Source organism: Argiope bruennichi, chromosome 10, assembly GCF_947563725.1.
Source record: "Argiope bruennichi chromosome 10, qqArgBrue1.1, whole genome shotgun sequence".
In the NCBI taxonomy this organism is placed as follows: domain Eukaryota; kingdom Metazoa; phylum Arthropoda; class Arachnida; order Araneae; family Araneidae; genus Argiope; species Argiope bruennichi.
The window spans coordinates 50,623,965-50,648,667 of record NC_079160.1 but is presented as its reverse complement, the minus strand read 5'-3'; the positions used below and the strand labels follow the sequence as shown (position 1 = coordinate 50,648,667).

The 24,703-nt window shown below is 24.7% G+C and overlaps 1 protein-coding gene across 1 annotated transcript; it reads left to right on the top strand.

The window, feature by feature from the left end:
- Positions 1-276: 276 nt before the first annotated feature.
- Positions 277-24,168, top strand: LOC129988827 (E3 ubiquitin-protein ligase RMND5A-like). Its single transcript, XM_056097098.1, has 9 exons — positions 277-569; positions 1,939-2,084; positions 5,391-5,528; positions 11,358-11,458; positions 12,851-13,020; positions 13,927-14,092; positions 16,810-16,912; positions 19,061-19,215; positions 21,862-24,168. Exons 1-9 carry the CDS (start codon positions 434-436, stop codon positions 21,923-21,925), a joined length of 1,179 nt encoding a protein of 392 aa, XP_055953073.1. The 5' UTR covers positions 277-433; the 3' UTR covers positions 21,926-24,168.
- The last annotated feature ends 535 nt before the right edge of the window (positions 24,169-24,703 follow it).

Below are 24,703 nucleotides of genomic sequence, written 5' to 3'. Positions count from 1 at the left end.
GTGTAAAATTTCTATATTTTAACAGCTGTAGTTTTTATTCTAATTTTAAATTCAGATGAGAATATTCAGAATGCTGGTATGCAATGTATCAGCAAAATTTAATTTCTCATTTAGTAGAGAAAGTAATTGTTTAAAAACTATTATTTATTTATTTTAAGAATACATGATTTTCAACAATTAAAAAAGTGCTCCCAGAATGGAAACAAAGAAGGAAATTTATAAAACAATTATTACGACTCAAAAGTAGCACCAAACTCTTCAACTTGAATTTGTTGTTTACAATCATTGCAAAAATAGTTTCGAGTTTATTTTTTATCTCCTTATCGAAACGTCAAACAAGCGGCGGAGTTTCAAATTTTAAAAATAGCTTGATTATGACGCATTAATTAGAGTATATTTTTTTGTCCTGTAAGGTTATACTCGAAGTTTACAAATGGAATCTTGCATTAATGTCGAAAAGGAGATCGAAAAAGTGCTTACTAAATTTGGAGCATTCAATGACCACGTATGGAGAACATTAACCGAACTTATCGAATATGTACAAGGTATTCAGAAAGAATTCAATGAAGGTTAGTTAAATTTTCAAGAAATGTTTATTTTGATATTCCTATAATTTTTCAAAAGTTGTATTACCGTTCTTTAAATTTGTATTCATTAAATCCGATGAGCTTGTATTGAATATCTATGCGTTAATTATTATCCATTAACATTCTCTTTTATTTTATGTCATAGTTATTATACTGTGATAATTTTATAACCGTCATTTATGAAATGTTATTAAAGTGTATTTTCGTTATACAAAAGGAGCATATGAATGACAAGAAGTTAAAAATATGAGGTGGTTTTAAAATGTTTTTGAATAACTAAATTATTTTCATTTGCTTTTATTTAAATTCCTATTGCTTCTTTTTATTTTTAGTAATTAAATTATGGTTATTGTAGTAATAAAGTTATATAGTGATTTGGATTTTATGGTTCTATTTTGAAATTTTTTCGATTTCAAAAGGTAAAACATTTTTTTTTCTTTGATTATATTTTGAAGAATGTTTTTTTATTAGTTTATATCTGCATCATTTGGTATTTTGCTTAAAATTTTCTTTATTTAAAATTAAAAGAATATATTTCAAATATAACATGTTGGTTATGATGGGTTTTATTGCTAAGCCCCTTTGTCCTGTTCAGTCTGTACTGTAGAGAACACTGAAGAGTTCCAGTAGTAGTGTTTCTCCTCCTCATAAATCTTAGTCATAAAACAAATCAAAACTTTTCTATGATGCAATACAGAACAAAATGTGTGTACATATAGACGAGACTGAGTTGCCAAGGCTGTTATTTGAGATACAACATCTTGATCAGCAGCAGTTGATTCTGCTTCTGAATTGTTTACAATAAATTAATCATCAGAATTTGAGGAAATTAGGGATATTATCAAATGGGAAAATTCACTACCTTAATCTAATTTTTTGTTTATGTCCTCCTTTATCCACATAGATATTATTTGTAAACATACTGAAAAAGTGAAATATTATTGTTTGTAAGAGGTTTTCTTCACTATTTCTTGGTTAATCTTATTATCATTCTATCTTTTTAAGCTGTCATGTAGTTTTTTTTTTTTTTTTGTTTTTTTTTTTTGTATACTTTAGAATGTTTTTAAAAAAATTCTATGCTTTTTATCATAATTGATATCAGAAATTCTGTTGTACGACATACTGTTTGTTATTTTGCATTATCACTGTACATTATTCTAGTAAAATAATAATTCAACTCCTTTCTTGAGAATGATTTTTTTTATTACTAAATATAAACAATCCTTCTTAATCATGTAAAAAAATTGTTACAATTTATAGTATTTTTTTAATTATAAGTATTCATTTAAGTATCTAAATACATTTAATGTGTGTAAGTTACTTTTGATTCTAAATCTAAATATCATTTTAGCTCCTATGACAACTGAAGTGAGTGCTGCTCAAGCTCTTATTTTGACTCAGTGTGCAAAAAGAGTGAAAGATGTAGTTGCTTCAATGGCGACTGAACATAGAGATTTACATGGAACTGTTTCAAAAGTGGGAAAAGCTATTGATAAAGTAAGTCAACAAAGTAAAATTTTTATTTTAATTGCACACACCTATATTTTTTATATATATACACAGTTTTCTTTGCATCTTGATCATAAAATATTTATTATTTCGAGTAATAATTATTGCTTCAAATGTTTAATAAAATTATATGATGAACATAAAACTTTTACTTCCTTTATTTTTAAATGAGCATTCGGCATGAGTTTTTGGTGATATTTTTTTGGTCTTATTAATCCTCTTCACTTATTTCATGTTTCCTAATAATTTTGTTAAAGTTTTATATTGGAGAATTTGCAAGTATTGTTCTACGCAATGTGATTTTTCTGTTAAAACATTAGACACTTTTGAAATTTATCTATTTAAAAGTAAAATAGTAATTATTTTAGTGTAATTGATTCTTTTTAGAGCTGCCATTGTATTCTAGGCTAAAATCAGTATTGATGTTAGCCTGATCCAAATAGTTTTATTATATTTGTTTTGTAAAATATTGTAAATATATATATGTATAGAAATTATTGTAAATATATATATGTATAGAAATTATTGTAATTTTAATCGAAACATTAAAAATATATTATGATTATTTCATGAAATATTCAATCATGTGATTTTCTTCTATTGTTGACAGCTTAAAGAAGAAGGGTTCTTCTTTAGGCTTCTTTATGCTTAATATCTATATAATTTACAAGACAGATAAAATGTTAGATGAAATTACAGTATTGCAAAATTTAGAAGATAGATGAACCAAATATTTACATTTTTAATACCCCAATAATGTTATGGAACCCTCTCCATTAGTAAAACTCATGTACATAATAAGTAAAGACTTTAAATAACCTGACTTTAATGTCAAACATATTTGGCAGAATCATGAAGATGAAATTATTTCAAAACAATTGATCTGAAAACAAATATAACCAATGGTTACCTAAGAGAGCTAGTGTTTAATACAATATTCTTGAGATATTAATATATATATATATTTTAATTCATCTCTTTTGCAGTTAAAATTGAATGAGTTATAAAAATTTGAATATCACTATTCCGTGAAAACTTGTGATTTTACACCACTCTATCAGTTATCTGGAAGAAAATATGTCAATCAGGGCCTGGAATTTCTACGGGCTTATTGGTCTAAAATAATGAAATTGTTAAATGTTCTAAACCAATGACGGTTCAGTGCAAATTTGATTGTAGAACATTGAAAAGTTAAATTCTCAAGATTATTTTACTAAATATGATTCATAGGATCGGAGGATCGTATAAAATTTAGACTTCATAATTATTTTCAGAAATACATTTATTGATTAAAAAAAAAATGTTATATATTTTGTTCACAGAAAAGAATTTTTTTTTAAATTTATTGATGTTTTATGACTTCTAGTTCAATTTCAAGTTCATATTTTACGTGAGCTGATGGAAAATTTTCCATTAGCTCATGTAATACAGATCTTTTATAAATACATAGTACAATGAATAGAATGTCATAAGGCTTCTATAATAGTATGAATTATATGACTATCAAAATTTAAAGCTTAAAAATATTTTACTGAAGAAGCTGTCAAGACTAACATACATACAATATTTAATTGAAATTTTTTACTAGCATTATTTCTGGAAAACCATGTGGTCATCAAATGCAGCAAGTATATAATAAATTCAAACTATCCCATTCTTAAAATTATTTTCAAACCATTTGAATCCAAACTTATTGTTTGAGTATCTGGCTTTTTAATGCTTCACAGTCTTATTTCTGTAACTTTAACTAACTTTCTGAAACTACAATACCTCATGAAAAACATGTTTTAAATAACTTCTTGTTCAACCAATTTAACAGAAAATTTGCTTTTGAAGCTACATAAAATTTGAATGTGTTCTTTTTTTATCCTGCTCTGCTTTGTCCTATAGACATGTCAGTTGAACTTCTGGATGTGGGTATAACAATGAACTTTGTATAACAATGAACTTTGTGGGATGTGGGTATAACAACACTGCTAAGCATTGAGCCACTTTCTTAATTATGAAAAAGAAGGATAAAGCTGTCATTTAAAAAGGCTCCGTCACCTGCTGATTTTATCAGAATTTTATTACTCCAAAGAACAATATTTTTTTTACAAACAATATTTAAAAAATCACTGCTTGAATGTATTGGTGAAACTCAGACCCTTCCCACTATATTTATGTGTTTTTATTTACAGGTTTTCCCCACCTTTTAAAGTAATTCAAAAAATTGGTAACCCAAATTACTAGAATTTGAATAGTTTTATTTCTGTATTTAAAGCATTTATATAAACTTTGAAAAAAAATATAAAAAGAATAAAAATTGCTTGTCAATGGTATTGACAAAACATGTTGGAAGGATCTAAAATTTAAATAGCATACAAGAACAGAAAGTTGATGAGCTTATTTAGAATTTTTAAATTTTCAGAATCATTTCAGTATAGTAGATGACTCAAAAGTCTTCCCTTAAGAAAATTATGTGAAAAAAATATATTTAACATGAAAAATTAACATTTTTATTTGATTTCAAACCTTATCTTTATTTGGGTGCATTGTACAATTATTGTAGATTATTCAGTTCTTACTTGCATGAACTTTCAAGGATCTTATTCAATTTCATATGGCAGTAGTTCCCAAACTTTTGTGATTTTTTACCACTTTGTGGTTGCAAATTTTTCCTGGGTGCTTTTTGTAAAATCCAATTAATACTTTTTTATAATATTATCAATAATGTTTGTGTTAGTCAATTAATTATAAATAAAATACATTTTAAGTTCACATAAAAATTTAGTGCACAAATTTTAATAAATTATTGGAATGAATGAGTTACTTACACACAGTTTTTCAAAACATGAAATTAAGTTTTGAAGTTACTATCATCTCTTTTCTGACATTGATTTCCATGCAGTACTTTGATATTATTACAGTAACTGTCAAACGCCAGCTTCCATAAATAAAAAAATAATAATTAGAATTAAAATTCTCTAAAATACTTCCATATATAAAAAATAATTTTACTAATTTATATAAAAAAAAATTGCAAAGTATTTAATATTTTGGCATTAATTTTTCAGCTAAAGAATAAATTAAATGGATAATAATTTTTAGTGGAAGCAGATTTAAAATGTAGGAAATATACAATTAACTTTTTTTGAAGACCAAAATTTAATGCTAAAATTATTTATGCAATTTTAAATTAAATATGTATTATTATTTTATAAATACTTTATTATTATTTTTTTATATTCAAAAAATCACTCAAGTCTGCTTGAATATATGAAAAACATGTATTTATTTCCTTATTTATTTTAGAATTTTGTTGCTGATTTCGCATCCACCAGCAATGAAGAAGTTTTTCAGGGACCAGATAATGTTAAACTCTTAAATCAAGTGATAAGTGAGCATTTCTTAAGGCAAGGAATGCTTGATATTGCTGAAGAACTCATTAAGGTATGTTTGTGTGTATCTGTTTTCACATTGAGTTATTCAAACTTTGCAGCTGATCTATAAAAATAATTTGTATCTGAAATTTTCTATCTCGGATTCTCTTTATTTATATATATTATACCTTTTATTTTCTCCCTTCATTTTATCCTATATTCTTCCATAAAAATATTAGTATGTGTTCGAATATGATATCCATGATTTTTATTCAATTAATTATAGTATCCATATATAAAGTAATTATTTCTAATAATGGAAAATAATGTGTGCTTGTTAATATCCTGTAAAGATAGATTGTTAGATAGAGTTAGGGTTAAGAATGCATATAAAAAGTGGGATGGTCCAAAACCTTTTTACAAATTTTAATTAACAATTAAGAAAAATTGTAGCCTTTTTTATTTATTAATTTTAGAAATATTATCACAAAGAATTATTTTTCCACAATCTTAAAATTCAAAAATTTATCTTTTTAATGTCATCCAATTTTTTACCCAGTTTTTTAAATATGTTTTTGGAAACATTTTTATGCATAAGGTACAATAATCCATTGAATGTTGCAATGAAATTCAAACTGCTTTCATTGTTTTTATAATTTTTTTTTTCCCCTAAAGGTGGAGTTATGTTTCAGTTAGTTGTACCCTTTAAGACAGATGATGAGACCTAGAACTATCAAATTTTGCATAACTATACCTTAGATATAGGGAATGTGCTCTTCTAAGTATTTTTTTAACCTTGAAATTTTAATTAATTCTAATATAAGTGAGATTTTAGTGTATACCCATGATAACTTTCAAAAATAATATTGCTCAAAAATGTATCTCGCACCACTTTAAAATTCAAAAATTATATTTTCAATGGTATTAGTTTAATTACTGTAAATTTTTTTAATTAATTTTTTTTTTTAATATTTTGAAGCCAATTTCATATATTTCATTGTTGTAATGAAACTCAAATTGTTTAAATTGTTGTTGCAAATATTTCATCTTTTTTTTTTATTATTAATGAAGATCTTCCATTCTATGATAATACAATTTATTTTTTCATGTATTTAATACATTTGTATTTAAAGTATGCATTAATAAAATTTGTTAAAATTGCATTTCAACTAAAGTTTAACTTCACAAGTAAGCAATATTCAAAGAATATTAAAATCCATTCATTTTTAAATATTGCTGCTCTTTTCTGTATTGTAGTTAGATGTATAAAAATACATTACCATTCTCATAGATGGAAAATTGCTTCCTTTTTGCAATACACTTATTTATTTTTTATTGAATCAGTTAAATAATGTTCTGAAATACTACATAAATTATAAAACATATTTTTTTAATACATATAAAATTTCAAATCTAAAATTTCTACTGTATATCATTATATTTTTAACAATCACATCTAGCTTTAGCAAGAAATTTATTGTATTATTTAAATGTAATCACTTCTGTCTAAAATCAAATTTTTTTAAAAAAACTGAAAATTTTGAAAAATAGGAGATATATAATGAACAGTGTGATATAAGACTTCTAAAAGAGTTTGATTGGTATGTTTATTAAAATTTAGCATTTAAAAATGCACTGCTAAAAAAGCCATTGCATGCAAGTTATATAAAATATTTAATTGAAACTTTTAGTTATCAGTACTTGTGAACAAACTGTTTACCAAAAAGGTCTAATTTATAGTAACATTATTTTCCATTTTTTGAAAACTATTACCATATCTTAAAATACTTTACCTTTGCTTTTTATTTTATTAATTTTTCTGTGAAATCTTTAATTGATGTTTTCTAAATTAAGTGTATTAGGAAATATATCCATTAAGCTCAAAAATTATGGTGTCTAATTTTTTTTTTTTTTCATTTACATGTTTTAATTCAATTAACTTCCTTGTTGGCAGAAAATGTATCATTTTTAATGACAATCTATTTCCATTAAGGATGTTTATGTAATAAATAAATATGCCATGTCCAAAAATATTCTTTAAAAACAGGTTAAATATCTATCACAATTTAAAATTACTTCATTAAAGTAATCATGAGTATCAAATTATGCATTAGAGATTTAATTAAAACCCAACATTTCTGGTGAACAGTGGCAACTGGTAGACGTAGTATATTAATAAAGCATTAGTAATTGTTATTTCATATAGAAAAAATTGAAAGTTTTCCCTTCTACTGCTCTTTGAACCTTTTGCATGAACTTTGGTTAATAATATAGTTTCATTAGATTTCCACCATTATAATAAAAAAAAATTTAATATATTTGATTTGTTCAGTAAGTTTTCAAATCAAGTTAAAGTTTTGGTTTAAGTACACAAACGGAAACTTCATATACACTCTACAGAAAAGCATTGCCAGCTGACATTCATATCAAGCCATTATGGCGATCATTGGTATCTATTTAATGTTATCACTGCATAAAATAGTTTATTTTGTGAGAATATTAAATACTTCATACTATTTGTTGAAGTATGCTACTTATTGTTACTACTTGTATTATTTCTGTAAAGCATTTTAACAACATTCAGATTTATTAATAAAATATATAAATCCATATTTTTGTTCTTTGTAAATAATCATTAAGGTAGAACAAAAATGGCCTTAATTTTTTTTTTTTTTTTTTTTTTTTTTTTTTTAAGATTTTAGTTTGGTAATAGTGCGGAAAAGTTACTTTTTAGGTTCAAAAACAATATTTAAAAATTTGTTGCAATATTACATTATCTTGAGGTGCCGCAAAAAGCTTGAAATTTGTAAAAAAACTGAAATGAAACTTTATGAATTTTTGGTTCATATAATGTTACAAAAGATGATTTTAAATACATATACAAGCATTACAATTGGAAAAAAAAAATTCTTTTATGTCCAATTTCGCATTTCTTGCTTCTCTATCTTTAATGTTCACAAATGCTACAGCTGCAAAATATTTGTTTCTTCTTCAATACCACATTAAACAGTTCTTTTTTAAAATTTTGGCATATTCACATACGAGTCAATTTTTGCTCTTATGTAAACTTCTCTTGTGAATTGAACCACAGACATTTTGAGCCGATTCGGCCACCGGTCTCACAGCTCTTTCCGCTGCTTGCATGTGAAAATTAAACCAGGGAAATTTGATAACCGAATTCTCTATACTATTTGGTTCAGCTACAAATGCCTTTTGTGTAAAGTTTTAACTTATCAATTAACTACACAGTTAATATTAATAAATTTTAACTTATTAAGTTAATATTATTAAACTTAACTATTCTCTGTAGTTCTTTACTCTTTCTTGCTTTTTTCTTCCTCAAAGCACTTGTGGTAGCAACATCAAAATTAGCTATAACAATTTTTCTATTAGAGCATTGGTCGTTTAGAACCTTTTATTCCATAACTGGCACTCTTTTTTCTTTTATACAAGTCAGCAATATTAAATAAATATTTGGCTTCTTTAAATTCTGTGAGGTTGAAATTAAACTTATATGAACATTTTCTGCTTTTAGACTTTAATAAAGTCCTGTATTTGGCATGATCAGCTTTTACCTTTTGTGAAATTATTTTGCTAGAAGCAATAGAAGCTCTTGCCCATATTTGTTTTATTATGGGAATTAAAGTGTCACATATTTTGCTTACAGTAGATTCCTTCTCTGAAGCAATTTTGAGGTTATGTCTAATATAACAGTAACACTAGATTCATCAGAAGTGAACTTCAAGCAAATCACTAAATTCCACAAAAATTGAAAACTCCGATATTTGTCTTGTGTTCACTAAATTAGATTGAGCCATTTTTATTCACAGCAAAGCACACAAGCACAAACTAATAAATCAGTTACACAATAGACGGAGGGAAGACGCAAACTCAACTGAACACGGCAAAGCTATTGATTTGAAAGCAGCTCTGGCCTTGTCACCGGATGCAGACAAATCTCCACCTTACCCCAATAACAACCGCTCCCGCGATGACTTAGTGCCACGCCAGTGCAATAGTAAAACTGTTTTCATACTTTTATTCATATGATGATGCCTAATATAAGTTTTTTTATTTCATAATCAAGGCATGCAAAAATCCTTAAAAGTTGCAAAAATTTCAATTTTATAAAACTTTAACATCTTTACGGCACCTGAAGATCTACTCCAATATTTTCCATATTTATAATTTATTTTATGTACACCAAAAGGCAACTTTTCTGCGCTATTACAAATTAAAAATCAAAAATAGATTTTTCATTCCACCCTAATGACCATGTTGACATCCCCATCCCTCTAACACAATAACAAAGTAAAGAAAAAATTAATAAATCAATAAAGTAAGTTTCATAGAGTATTGAGGAAAATCGAGTGTGATTTTTGAGAAGTACCCTTAATCTTGCCTTTTTAATCCAAAATTTAATGCCAATTTAATATTTTAATCTAAGGATCATACAAAATTTCATTCATCTTGGTCATTGCAGTTTTAAGTTATCATATTCTTTTACACTTTAACAAGCAACCTTACTTTTATCTTTATTTTCTTTTTTCAAACATTTATAACATCAACGTCTATTAAGTTCTGAAGGTCTGATTTTTTTTATTGTAAATTTGCAATATTTTATTCATGTGTAATTTTTATATAAAAGAATAAAAGTGAATTATGGCTATTCTCATGGATAATAAAAATAATTTCATATACAACCATCTTCATATTCCTTTTTGATAACTCCCAATATAAGTTTAATATCAGATGCTACAGTGACTTAATCATTGAGAGGCTGTAATTTTTTTATTCTTGAAATTTATTTGTAAAAAGGATTGTTTTAGTACATGTAAATTATAATGGTATTTTACACTTTCTAATATTGAATAGCAGTATCCAGGCTTTCTTGTAGTAATTAAAATTGCCTAAATGAAAAAATATTTTTTCATGTATTTTGTATCATCTATCTATAAATGTGCTATGATGTCTTTAAATAGGAATACAGTAATTGATGCTTTTAAGAAAATGTGCTTTCAAAATTATTTATATGTGTATTTGAATCTGGGTTTCCTAATCTATGAATCATGATCCAAATAGAATCATCTTATAATAAAACTGTATGTGTGCGTGTGTTAGCACTGTGCAGGCCAGACCATTTTACTTCGAACTACCAAATTTGGCACACATATATTTCAAAAAGTGGAAATGTGCACCTTAAAATAATTTCTTTTTGTTTTAATTCATTTAAAATTAAGAGAAATTTTAATATTTTTCCACAATAGCATCTGAAAATATTGCAATACAAAAATAACTTTTTACGTCATCTTGGAAATTCAAAAAATTTTCTTTTCAGTTATACCAATTGAAAAAAAAAATATTTAAAGTATATATACAAACAATTTATTTTATAAAAAATAAAATTGAAAATCTGAGAACATTTTGTATGAATGGGAAGAATTAGTTTTTATTAATGTTGACATCACATTTCTAAAAGTGGTTAATATGAATAATATTAGAGGTGCAGAAATTTTGAAATTTCTCTTGGTCAAATTTCCAAGCAGTTAAGTAAAAAAAATTACCGAATAAAATCATTTTATTAAAAAATATTTTAAATTTAATTGCATTAATTTTTTATATTATTATCCTTTATTTTATTATTTATTAAAATATTTTAGGCTTGTAAAAAGATGCACATTGGAAAAGCATTTAAAATTTGCATTTTTATTTCATTAAAACTTTTTAGGCCTTTATTCATCTGAAAACTATAGTAAGAAGAATAGTACTGTAATTCTTTGCATCATAGTAGGGAAGAAAAAAATTAGAACTCATTGAAAACTAACTATAATTTTATTTATTTATTCATTTTTCTGGTAAAATTTATTTTTGTTACTAATCAATGAGATACTTATTATAGGAAACTGGTCTACAAATGGAGCAGCAAAAAAGAGAACCTTTTTCAGAACTGAATAGAATCCTGGATGCTTTAAAAAAAAGAGATCTAGAACCTGCTTTAGCGTATGTGCATAAACTAGAATTTTTCATTTCAATTATCATATGTTTATTAATTTTATTTCTACATGGCAAAATAAGAAGAATCAAAATTTTTATAGTGAACTTAGTATTATATTCATCATTTAACCAATTAGATAAAATAGTTTTATCCTTCTTCATTTATTTAGGTAATTTCATATAATAGTATATTAAATTTTTAATATCCTGTAGTCTCTTTAGAAATTGCCTTGATAATGCTAATGTACATTTAGATAGTAAAATTAGTACATAAATATTTTTAAAAAATCCATCACTAATGATATACAACAATTTAAAAAAAAAAAATATTGATTTTTTTTGAAAAACTAATACTTTTAAAATGAAATTAATTAATGCAAATGAATTTTGAAAATTTTGATGATTAATTGCTGGACTTTCTAAAAGCAATTATTTATTTTTAGTTATTTGACTCTAGTGCAATGAATTTATTTATATGATCTGTTAGTGTACTGATATTGTATGTAAATGCTCATAATTCTCTGTTAGTTAAAAACAGTTTCATCCTTAAATAGTCATAATGTTCCTCATGGGCATAAAATCTATTCTACAAAATATTCTTCCAGTTTTAATAATTTTTCTTTCAGACAAAAATAATAAGTCCAAATTAAAATGTAAATACATACCCTGCAAGAAAAATTCAAATTTTATTGCATTAAAAATAGCTAGCACATTCTCTGATTGTATGCACATTTATTATATGTTATAAATAATGGGTTTTAAGAAATCAGTAATGGTTATATATAAATTAATTTTGTTTGTAATAAACAGAAGATGAAAAAAGAAAACAGTCCTACAAAAAATATTATAATGTCTTTAAATAGTGAAAATTAACATAGATAATAAATAAATGAAATTTAAACAATTTTTGTTTAAATATACTGACCATTGAATTATTATTTTTAACAACAACCAAATAGCTACCTCTCTTGTAATTCTAAATGCTTTTTATCTTCCACTATTATTGTGTATGAAGAAATTCATCAATACAAAACTTTCCAATATATTAAAATTTTCTTCGATTAATTTTTATATTAATTGCATTATTCAGAAATATTTTTTCATGCCTTTGTAAGCTAAATTATCAAATAATAAAGTGAGTGAATTTTAAGAGCTTCATACTTTCTTCATAAATAATAAATATCAATACAGTTCAAATATCACTACACCTATTATAATTTATAATATTAATGAATATAATATTTTTGTATGTACTGAATTTAGAGAAATATAATGCAATAAACTGAACTTTTTTCAATCATCATATTGAGTATTTTACAGTTACAGTAGTATTCCATGCTTTCTTAATATGACTTGATTAATTTCTTCACTTATGTACAATCAAATATTTTATTTCAGATGGGCTCAATCTAATCGATCAAAACTCATAGAACAAAATAGTTCCTTAGAATTCAGGCTTCATAGGCTACATTTTATTGAATTACTTCAACAAGGTGTATTCAAACAAGATGAGGCTATAACATATGCTCGCAAGAATTTTCAGCATTTAGCAAATCAGCATGAAAAAGGTAATAGGATAATTGACTTTTAATATGTTTCATTTCTTGTTATTAATTCATGTTTATGATGGAAATGAGAAATCTTTTACACTGACACAAAATCTTACATATCCAAGGATTGATCAGTTAGCTGTTTGTTATGCTACTTTCAAAATTTCTTTTTGTATCTGATGATCTTATTTCATATTAATCTCAAGAGTTTTAATTTTATTATATAAAATGGAAGGAAAGTCAATTTAAAAATATGCTTTCAACCTCCAGAAATTTTTATTAAGAAAAGATATGCACACTTAGACTGATCACATAATGAATGAATATTTGTAAATATTCAGAAGAATGGTTCAAAAAATTGTCATAGAATTCTCATGTAGCATACAAATTATGTAAATAAACATAATATTTAATTTTCTGAATATTTTGAGAGAGACAAATACATTTATATAACAAAATAATATAGTGAACAAAAATAAAACGATACAAAACATGATCCCATTGCAGCATAAGCTGAAAAATTATAAACGCATTGATTTAGATAACAATTGGTCCTTGGAATTCTGATGCACATCTTCTTGGTTTCACATAAACTTTGTGAAATAAAAAGTTAAATAGTTAGAGCAATGTATTTTTTTTATCCATAGGATTTCATTTTTATGAAAATAGGAATTACCCTTTTAAATACTCAACATGTATTTAAAAATATAATTAAACAATTTGGAAAATGATAAAATGCTTGTAACCATAAGTAAATATTTACTTATCAATCTTCTCCATTTCTGCATATTTTTTTACAATAATGAGCCTTTAAGAATAATCAAGTAATTCACAAAACAATAATGTAAAATGTTGAATTATTTTGATAATCTTTAATTGATCACATTTGCTCAGTTTTTTTTATTAAAGTTTTTTTCTTCTTAGATATTCAAGTCTTAATGGGCTGTTTGCTGTACCTCAAACAAGGTGTCCAAAACTCACCCTATAGTTACTTACTAGATCCGATCCACTGGGCTGAAATCTGTGATATCTTTACTAGGGATGCTTGTGCCCTCCTTGGCCTATCTGTTGATAGTCCTTTAGCAGTTTGGTAAGTAAATTTGATTTGAAATTTTATTGTTTAAAAAAGTTAATTTTATTAATAATCAGACAATGCTTATTACATTATGTTTTAGCAGGCATTTTGATCTAAAATTTTATAATGCATTTGAAATTATAAGGAAAATTATAGAGCAGTCACTCAGTGCTAATCACTGGTCTGATTTCACCCAATGCCTATATATATATATTGGTATTACAACCTCCATAAATGGTCACCTGACCTTTCTCAGCCTTTCATTTCGAAGAGAAAGAGGAAAAACAATATTTTATTATATAAAGAAATCCATGACAAAAAAAACCGTGGTAGTTTCCTAGCCATAATAACTAAATTGATGTCATATGAAAGCTCCTAGTTTCCAAATACTTTTCAATTGTCATTTACTCTTTCTTTTTCCATTTCAAGAAATACAGCAAAATAAAAACTTTTATGGTGCTTTCAACTTTAACAACTGGACTAACTTTACCTGCTACTTTTGACACTTTCTAGTGTTGTTAACCGTTTAAAATTTTCTATTATTTTTGTTCAAGTATAATTTCAAATACTTTTGATTATTGTAATTATACTTTCATTGTGATAATTTCATTTGGTGTTGTTAATGTTAGTCACCTTCAACAATTATATTAAAAGTTATAATATAGTCATATTGGCCATTTTAGATTTGAATGTTAGCAATATAGGATATAAAGCAACAGAGGTTGTTATCCCTTGAATGTTAAAAGATATACTTGAGAGCTCGAATGAAGAATTCAACCAATTTTGATGAAATATATAATTATGATTGCATAATAATGAAAGTGCATTCTGATTGTTAGCTATGCTTGCAGAGTGACAAAATTAATTACCAGAATTTGTCCAGTTGTTGAAGTTGGAAGATCTTGTCTAAATTTAAACATTGCAGTATTTCTCAAAAATGAAGACGGCAGGAACAGGCAACCTTTGATGCTATCTCTACAGCTCATATTAACTAAAAATTACAAAATTAGACATCTTTTAAAAATTAGTACATTAGATATCTTTTTTAATGATTTTAACTAGAAAACTTTTTTTTTTTTTTTCTAAGAGAACATACAGAAGTAGTGTGTGATTTTTTTTTTTTTTATTTCAATCGCAAATGAATGGTGTTGAAGATAGGAGATTATTAATGATGTGTCGTAGACTTTCATATGCAATTAAATTGATGCAAGGACTAGGGCTGAGACCTAATTCCTTAGTTTTCAAATCATTTTTAATATATGAATATTGGGCAAACAGCAGATCACGTAAAATCACTGGTTATGTAATAAATTTTTTTAAAAAAAATGCAGCAAATTAAATTGAAGAAATTTTATTTGGTGAAATTACTTTGAAATCTTTTAAATCCTTTGTAATATGCTTTCTGAATCTTAGACATTACTAATTTTTCATTGTGAAAACTTCGTCTTTTTTAACTGAAGGTGAAAGTGTAATTTTCCTTTTTCAAAAATCAACTAATACTTTTTCTTATTGATCTAAAATCATGTTTGAGACTTGAAGATCCTTATTCAAGAAGAAAATGGAAATTTTATTAGAATATTATGAAGGAAATTCTAAAACTTTGAAATATTTTCAATTCTGAAATTGCAATCTGTTTTGTTCTTATTTATTTATTTAATAATTTTTTTTATTTATCTTTTTGTTACAGTTAAATACAATTCTCAATTTTCTGTTTATTGTAATTTATTACATGTTTTTTTTTTTTTTTTTCATTCAAGTGAAAGTATATGATTATTGTAAATGCAACATGAATTAAAATTTTGTAGTGCTTGAAATCTATGTAAATTTCTTGGCAATATATATATATATATATATATCTTTTTTGCAATGATTATTATAAAGAATATTAATCAAGTTTGCATGAATATTAAATGAATCTTAAAATGTCCATTAAACTTGGATCAAGTTTCTCATTTATTTGTACAAATTAGGAAATTCTTTGGATATTATTGATTATAAGTATTCCCAATTGAAATGTAAAAATTGCTGTTAAATTATCTACTTATAAAAAAATCTGAAAAACAGATTTTAGCAAAACATTTTATTTTATGCACATTATTAAAATTACCTTGTCTATTATTTTCGATTACTAATTTTAAATTGTTCCTTTAACTGCTAAAAGTTATAAAGTTACAAAATAAATTTTACCATATTAATAATTTTAACCGATTAAATCCAGATCATTAATGTTTTAATTAAATAATGTCAAAATCTTAATTTGTCTAAATTATTGATCATTTCGTTTGCTAGTCTTAATGCTGGAAAAAAAATTGCCCATATTAGTTGATTTATTATAAAATTGCTTTTGAAATAATTTTAGAATAACTTCTATGCATGTTTTTTTAACTCTCTAATATAAAAATTATTATAATTGCTAGACTGAACAAACTTCATCAGCCTGTGAAGAAATGTAATCCCAAGAATATACAATATATTTCATTTTAAAATATTAAAATAAACTTGTCTTCAAATTGTGTTCTAAAGTGCCCCATTTAATTAATTGGGTGATCTTTTAAAAGAATATTTAATCAAAGCAATTGTAATTATGTAGAATAGTTATCATTGTCACAAATGTTCTATAGAACCCGATAATTAAAGATGTACCAGTTAAAAGGTTAAAAATTTGTGGAAACAATTTTCTAATCAATAGTAAAAAAAATTTTTACTAACCTTTTTTTAAATATTCTTTTTAGCACCAATGCTGGTTGCATAGCTCTGCCTGCACTTTTAAATATTAAACAGGTCATGCAGCAAAGACTTGTGACTGGAGTGTGGAACACAAGAGATGAACTGCCTGTAAGTATGAAATAATCATATTTAAAAAGTGTTTAGACATATTTTATTGGTTTTTAATTTGGAGTTCAGAATTTTATACAAATGTAACTGGTTCATATTGGCAACCATTAATTCATTTTCTTTTGTAATTAACTTTTAGTCTTTATTGTTTGTTTCTTCTGAATAATTTGTAGATAAATCACCATTTAGCACAAAATGCCTATAAAAATATTGTTACAATATCTTGTGCTAATAGAACATTACTCTAATATTCCAACCCTTAAAATGCATTAAGTGTGAAGGAAGTTAGATTTGTAACACAAATTACTGATGCAAGCCTCAAATAGTTTGTTAAATGGCACAAAAAACATATTAAAAAACAAATCTTATAAATGTAAATCTAAAATAGTATTGAGACTGTAAAATTAGGTTTAAATTATGATTTTCAAAATTCAGATTATTTATTAAAAGCTTTTGTTTATATATTTTTGAAAACTTTTTGCTACATTATGCATGGCGTGATGTTTACCATTTTGAGCAAAATGAAAAAAATTAGGAAAGTAGATTTTAGGAGGGGAAAACTAACATCAAACCAAATATTTCCATCAGTATCATTCCAGAATTAAAACAAGGAATTCAAATTGCATGTCTTTGTAGGCATAGAAAAATTTAAGAGAACAGTTGCATATAATTTTCTTCTTGAATCAAGCGAGAAGAAAACTATTAGCCATGGTATTAGAATTACTGTTTTTTCTCCAGTTTTATGAACCACTAAACTGCCATCAAACAGTATCTATTAATACTTTTAAAAAGTTGTTTGCAAAAATTAAAAAAAATAATAATAAATAAAGATTTTTAGAATTTTTAGAAAGAAAACAATCAAAATCTGTTTTAAATATTAAAATTTTTAAAGTGGTTGGTAGGGTTTTGCTTTTTAAAACTAGCTTATTTAATTTTCAGTTTTATATTAAGTCTTTCTTAATAATACATTTATTGAAATAACCTATTGCCAAAAGTATATATCTTATTAGAAGAGTTTTTTTGTTTCTTTTTTTCTTTCCACAATGCGCTTTTCTACAGTCTACAGCATCTAGATATATTATTTAAAATAATGCAAATCAAATATAGAAAAATTCAGATTATAAAAAGTTGTTTTCATAAATTAAAATTGTTTTTCTCATCTTCATCTGATAATGCTTGACCACTTCTCTCAAATTGCTGTGCTTGGATTTGGGTTCAAAAATATAGTTATATTAAAAATATTTAAGTACATTTTTAAAAAGTGGTTATTAGTGTAGTTAACCCATTCATTGCCAGACAAATTTAGAGTGTCTTCTCCTAGGTGCCAAAGTCGATCTAAAATTGCAGCACACATTATAAGATATCTCGTAGCTGGCAGTTTTGGTGCACATACTTACTAAGAAATATCTCGTAGTTGACAGTGAATGGGTTAGCATAGGGTTTAGGGAATGAAAATAAAATTCAAATACTGAGCTAGTCACTTTTCTTCATTAATAATGCACTTTTCTTCTTTTTAACTTACATAAAAATATATTAAAAACTATACTTATATACTTAATATTAATTATATATTATAATTATATATTATAACTATATATATATAATAAAATACTTGGTTTATTCTAAAATAGTAATAATATTTGTAGCCTTAATGCTGATTATTATTCTAAGTAAACTAAACTTGCTATTAATTTCTGGGCATTGTTAATGAAGAATAATAATATAATATTTTACTTTTAAAATACATTCTGGTTTCTCTGATACATTTAGTAGAATTTTTTATTGTATATTCTTGTTTTCATTGAATCTGGTGAAAGTTTATTACAGTATTTTTAAATTATCATATGATTACTAACCCATTTACTACAGATAAGACTGCAATTTACTATGGTAACAGAAAAAAATTAAAATATTGATTTAAAAGTATATAGAAGTTAAAAGGGTCTAAAATTACTGAGTATGTCTACTCAGATATCTGGTGACCACCATAGATAATAACAAGTTTGAAAACGTGATGTGTCTATTGACAATTACCACAATGCAAAGCAGAATTGTTAAATTGCTGATTGACTAAACTTCTTATGCTGTCCATATAAAAATATCATTTACTAGAAACAAAGTTAATTTCTTCTTCTTTTTTTTTTTCAGATTGAAATTGATCTTGGTCGGAAATGTCATTTTCATTCCATTTTTGCTTGTCCTATTTTAAGACAGCAAAGTTCTGAAAACAACCCGCCAATGAGGCTTGTATGTGGTCATGTTATCTCTAGAGATGCTTTACACAAATTAGCTAATGGAAGCAAGTAAGTGTATCATTTTCCCCCCTTTTTTTTTAATTTTCAATAAGCTTATCCATTAAAACAAAATATTAGAGGTAGAATTAATTTCTTGTGTAATTAATTACAAATTTAAAATTTAGATTCTTTTTTAATTCTAAAAATGAAAGGTAATTCTAAAAAGCAATTTGTTGGGATCTACATTAAAGGTTGAAAATATATATAAAAATTGTATCTGTTGTTATTAGTTTAGGTTTTAAATTCTTAGTGCAAAAGAATTCTAAAAAATACTAAATAATTATAATTATATTCAATTACACAATGAGGAGGGGGAAAAAATAATTGTCATAACAATGATAAATCTTAATAGTATATTCTCAGAACATGAGGAGATGTATAATACCAAAATTCATAAAATTTATCTACCATGAAGATAGACGAACAGCTCATTATAAATGTAAATAAATTGTCATGATAGAAAAATTAAGCAATTATCAAATGCATATAAATTGCATATTATTGGTAATATAGAAGTTGATGAAAATTAACTCATTATCTGAAATACTCCATTGGTAATTTATAACTTTAAAATAAATTAAATCAAAAAATTCTAAGAAATTAAGATTGAAAATCAATATTGCTAATTTCTACCAAGTATTTTTTATTATTATTTTTATCCATGTTCATCATTCATTTCCTTATAATTAATTATTGTCTTCCATATTGTCATTAATATTCTCTCCTGCAGTTTTCTGAAAAGGGTTATTTTAATTGTAAATACATAATGTATAGAAACATCTATTGCATTTCTTTAAATATGTTAATATTTGTAACTTTTTTTAATACTTTTCTGTCAAATTATTGCTTTAAGTTATTTGCTGTGTATCAACTACCTACTAAATTTTATGTTTTCTTAATTATTGTAATCATCTTTTTTGTTTATTTTCTCTCTCAAATTGCAGCTGGGGAAAAAAAAAACTGACGAAAATTTTAATGAAACTACAGTCATTTTACCTCTCATAACACAAAAAACAGGTTTGAATTATTTGCCCACAACCAATTTTATTTAAAAAAAAAAACAAGAGGCTAAATGGGTGAAATTTGGCCTCTAAACTATAAATTTGTAAACTTCTGTCCAAGTTTGAATGAAGTCTGTTTATTTTACTGTGTGTCTAAACATTACATATAATTTAAAAATATAAAGAGCTACATTGATCAAATTTGACATATGGTTTTATTACTAAAATAGTAAAACTTTATTTGATTTTGAATCAAGTGATTTGGTTGATTGCCTATCTGTGAGCTGTTTTTCATATATAAATTATTTCAATAAGTTAATAATGTAGAATAAAAATATATATGCAATAATAGCTATTACTTAAACTTTTTAAGCATATGATGTCAAATATAATTAACAGCATGTATTAAAGATTCATATTTATTCAAATTAATTATTGCATTAATTACCATTCATTTTGATCTATTAATTAATTTGAATTGTAAATGAATTGAAGAGAATAGCTTTATGGTGAGTGGAATTGATGGAGTCAAATACAGAATAGTGTATTTTTTCCATACTCACTGAATTGCATTTGTTTTTGGAGAAGGGGGAGGGAGATATTGAAACATAATGTTTACTGTTCAGAACCATCTATCTATTTCAAATTTCGAACAAAAGTATTGAAAGAGAAGGTTGGTAAATTTAATAACATGCAATTCCATGAATCAGATCAATAATTTCCAATAATGGATTTTTGCTTAGGCAACTGCTTAGGTTATCTGGGCTAAGAGATACCACAAGCTGATCAATTTAAAAATGTTAATGGCTTAGATCCTAAAAAATAAGTTGCTGAAAAATACGAATGTTATTAATTATAAAATAATATAATGATAAATATTTATATTATATTATTAAAATCATTATTAAATGAATTAAAATATAATTAAATGCAAATTTATAATATACTGAATTATTAATTGTATATTTAACTGTTAATATTATGTTTCTCATTCAGGTCCTGTGAAATAGTAAATTTAAATTTTATATTTGTTTGATGAGTATTATTTTATTGTAATTTACTGTATTAATTAATTTTACATTAATTAATTTTCTTATTTTTAAATATAGAATCATTTATTAAGAGGTATTATGGTTAACCTATTAAGAATATTAATTATCATTTTCCCTTTATATACATTTATAAAACAATAAATACAAAATATATTTTTACACAAAATTATTAAAATAAATTATTAACATTTGATTAAATTAAAAGTTTATTGAGATTTTAGTTACATCACAATGACTATTTATTAAAAGATGGGCCTTATAATATATACTATCAAGGGCTGCAAAATTAACTAAATCTATTACTAGTAATATCTGAAAATTTACAAGGTTCTATATTTGAATTATATATAAGTTATGAAATTTCAATGTTGCTTTTCATTTCTTTATATTATAGTCATTCAAAGAATGCATACATTTTTGGGAAACCCAGTATATTTATTTTACTGATATTATCTTAATTGGTCCTGCTTATTGCTTATGTTGATTGCTATTTTTTTTTATTTTACTTTGTTTTATCTAAACCATTCAATAATTTTATTTCCTTTTTATGTAATCTTATTTAAAATAATATTTGATAAAACTAATTGTTGTTATTATTTCAGATTAAAATGCCCTTACTGTCCAGTGGAACAGAATCCATCTGATGCAAAATTAATTCACTTTTAAACCTTCTTTAGAAACCCTATATGGAAAAAAAATGGAAGAAACCATTATTCCACTACAATATGTGTATTCATTTTCAGAAAGCTCGGTGCCGAACTCTTTTCAATTCTCATTTTGATCTCAAAAGAAAAATTTTAATCTTGTCATATTTGTCATTCAAACGATGTTTCTGACATTCACTCTATTTTGAATTTTCCAGAAACAATTTTATATCTTTGTGGTGTAAAATTTTTTATACTTACATCCCTCCTGTAAAATAATAACCAAAATAATAATAATAATTTCACATTGTATATGGCATGTATTATTCATTTTAGTAATATGGAAATATAGTACATATAATCTCTGATGTTTAGTTAGAAATTGTTAAAATAGTTTTGTTCTTAATGAGATATACAATTCTCATCAAAATGGGAAAATCTTATCAAAGGCATTATCCCTTACAGATAAAAGCAATCACTGCTGTAAGTATATCTGAGTACTGTTCTGAAACTGTATAGATTGATATACAAAATATAAATAAACTAAATATATATTTGATTTTACAGGCAACTGGTGTGTTATAATTAATTCAGAATTTAATTTTTCATTGAGAAATGTACAAAGGTACTTATCAAAGTTTATTTGTGCTGAACTAAAAATGTGTTCTTACCTTTTTATACTAATCTTAATTTTATATTCTTAAGTATCTAGAACCTTTATATTTATTATGTAGAATCAAATAAATTCATTGTGTGCATCTATAGTAATGAAGCAAATGGACATCATATCTAAATTTGTTACACTATGAGTGGTATTTTTTATATCTCATTGCAATATCATTTACTATCTTGCAGTATTTTGCTATTATCATCTGTTTAGAAATCATGATTGGTTTGAATTAAATTTTTATTAACAGGTTGTTTTTTTTTCAGTTATTGTTTCAATATATCTCACAACAATATAATGTTTGCGATATTTTTATGGTTCTCACATTTTTCTTTGAGTTTTATTTTGTGCAGTTGTCTTTCTGTGCTGCTGTGTTGCAATAATTTGATCTTTGGTTAAATTAATATCTACACTTTGTGAAAGCCCTATGAAAAAAAATAATTCTGTCAAAAAAATTTTTAAAAATACTCGCTGTTGGAAAAAGGAGTTAAAAATAGAACTATAAATTCTTTTTTATATGAATGTTAATATAGTTCAAAATATGAAAGTTTAATGTATATATGTTTCTAAATATTAGAATTAACTGTAGAGTTAATTTTTTTTCCATATTTTAAAAAATATCCTTATACTTAGAATGCTAATGATGAGAAATATCTAATACTACCTTTATTGAAGCATTTTTCTTATTTATATTTAATCCCATGAAAATGCATTTGATATACTCGCATGTTCTGTATTCATTTTAGAATTTTCAGTAAATTTTTCCAGCTGAGTGTTTTCAACATATTTATCTCATTGATTTCCACACTGGAATAATTTATGATTTATCGTATTTCCTTGGAAAACTTTTGAATTTCGTACCTTTTTGTTAATGTGGATTTTAATTTGACTGTTGTACGATAAAACCCGCAATAAACAAATATTTCGCGTTTATCAACAAAATTTGAGTAAAACAAAAGTTTCAAAATTCATATACTTTTTGTGTAAAATCTTATGATTTTAATACGTTTTCAGTGGTTTAAAATCTTAAGTATTATGTTTGACTTTTTTTTCTCTTGATTTGAAAGAAATTCATAGTTAATTTAGCATCTTTTTAAGATGTTTGCTTCCAAAATGGTAGTTCTAATAATTTATTTTACATCTATCTTATTTTTAAAGCTTTATTTTTGTATATTATATAAATCTGCATAATTGAATTTATATTCATTGAAATGAAGAGCAGTTATAAATAATTTATTAATAAAAATATCACCTAGTCTGAATCATTTAAAAAAATGTTCCTATTTTATTTTGCTGTCTCGATATCAGTTTGAAAGATTTACATACAATACAGCTAAATTATTCAAGTGTATTTAATGCCTGAATGTAACTTCCAAAATTGGATTTGTATGGAATGCATATTGGTTAAATTTTTTCTAATTTTTTTTTTTTTTTTTTAGATATTAAGTACTTTGTTAGAAATATTTTGGAAATGTTTCTTGTATTTTAAGTATTTTTGTGGATTTAGGAAAATATCATTCTTAATAATACTTATATTAATTAATGTGATGTTTAAAATATATAAATTTATATGTTGGGTGATATACGAGAAGAATGTTGTAAATAAAGATCTTTTTAGTTTAGTTTCTCTGCTTTGCTGTTTTTCAAAATCCAGCATAGAAATGTGAATTAAAATATAGCTGATATTCAAGTTATAAAAAATTAAATAGTGCATAGGCATCAAGAAAGCGCGAGTGATAGTAAAAATTCTAAAACTGCCCAGTGAAGAAATATCTGAAAAATTGATTAAATTTTTTTATTTTTACAAACATGAAACAAATCAAGTTAAACTAAAGTGTTAAAAGATTATCAAATGTCCCTTTTTTTCATATAGCAGTCAACTATTTTTTTATGTGATTAAGTCTGCTTCCTAAAATCACAATTGGAGCATTCTCAAATAAGCTGTAGCATATTTTAATAATATTACTTTTAGACATATTAATGCAAAATAGTAGTTTATCAGCAATTTTTAATTTGTATAGCACTGAAAAAAAATTATTAAAAAATTGGTATTATTATAAGTAAATGTCCCTAGTTTACAAATAGCAGCATTTATTTCTATGATAGATAATAAGGAAATAATAAAGTTTGACT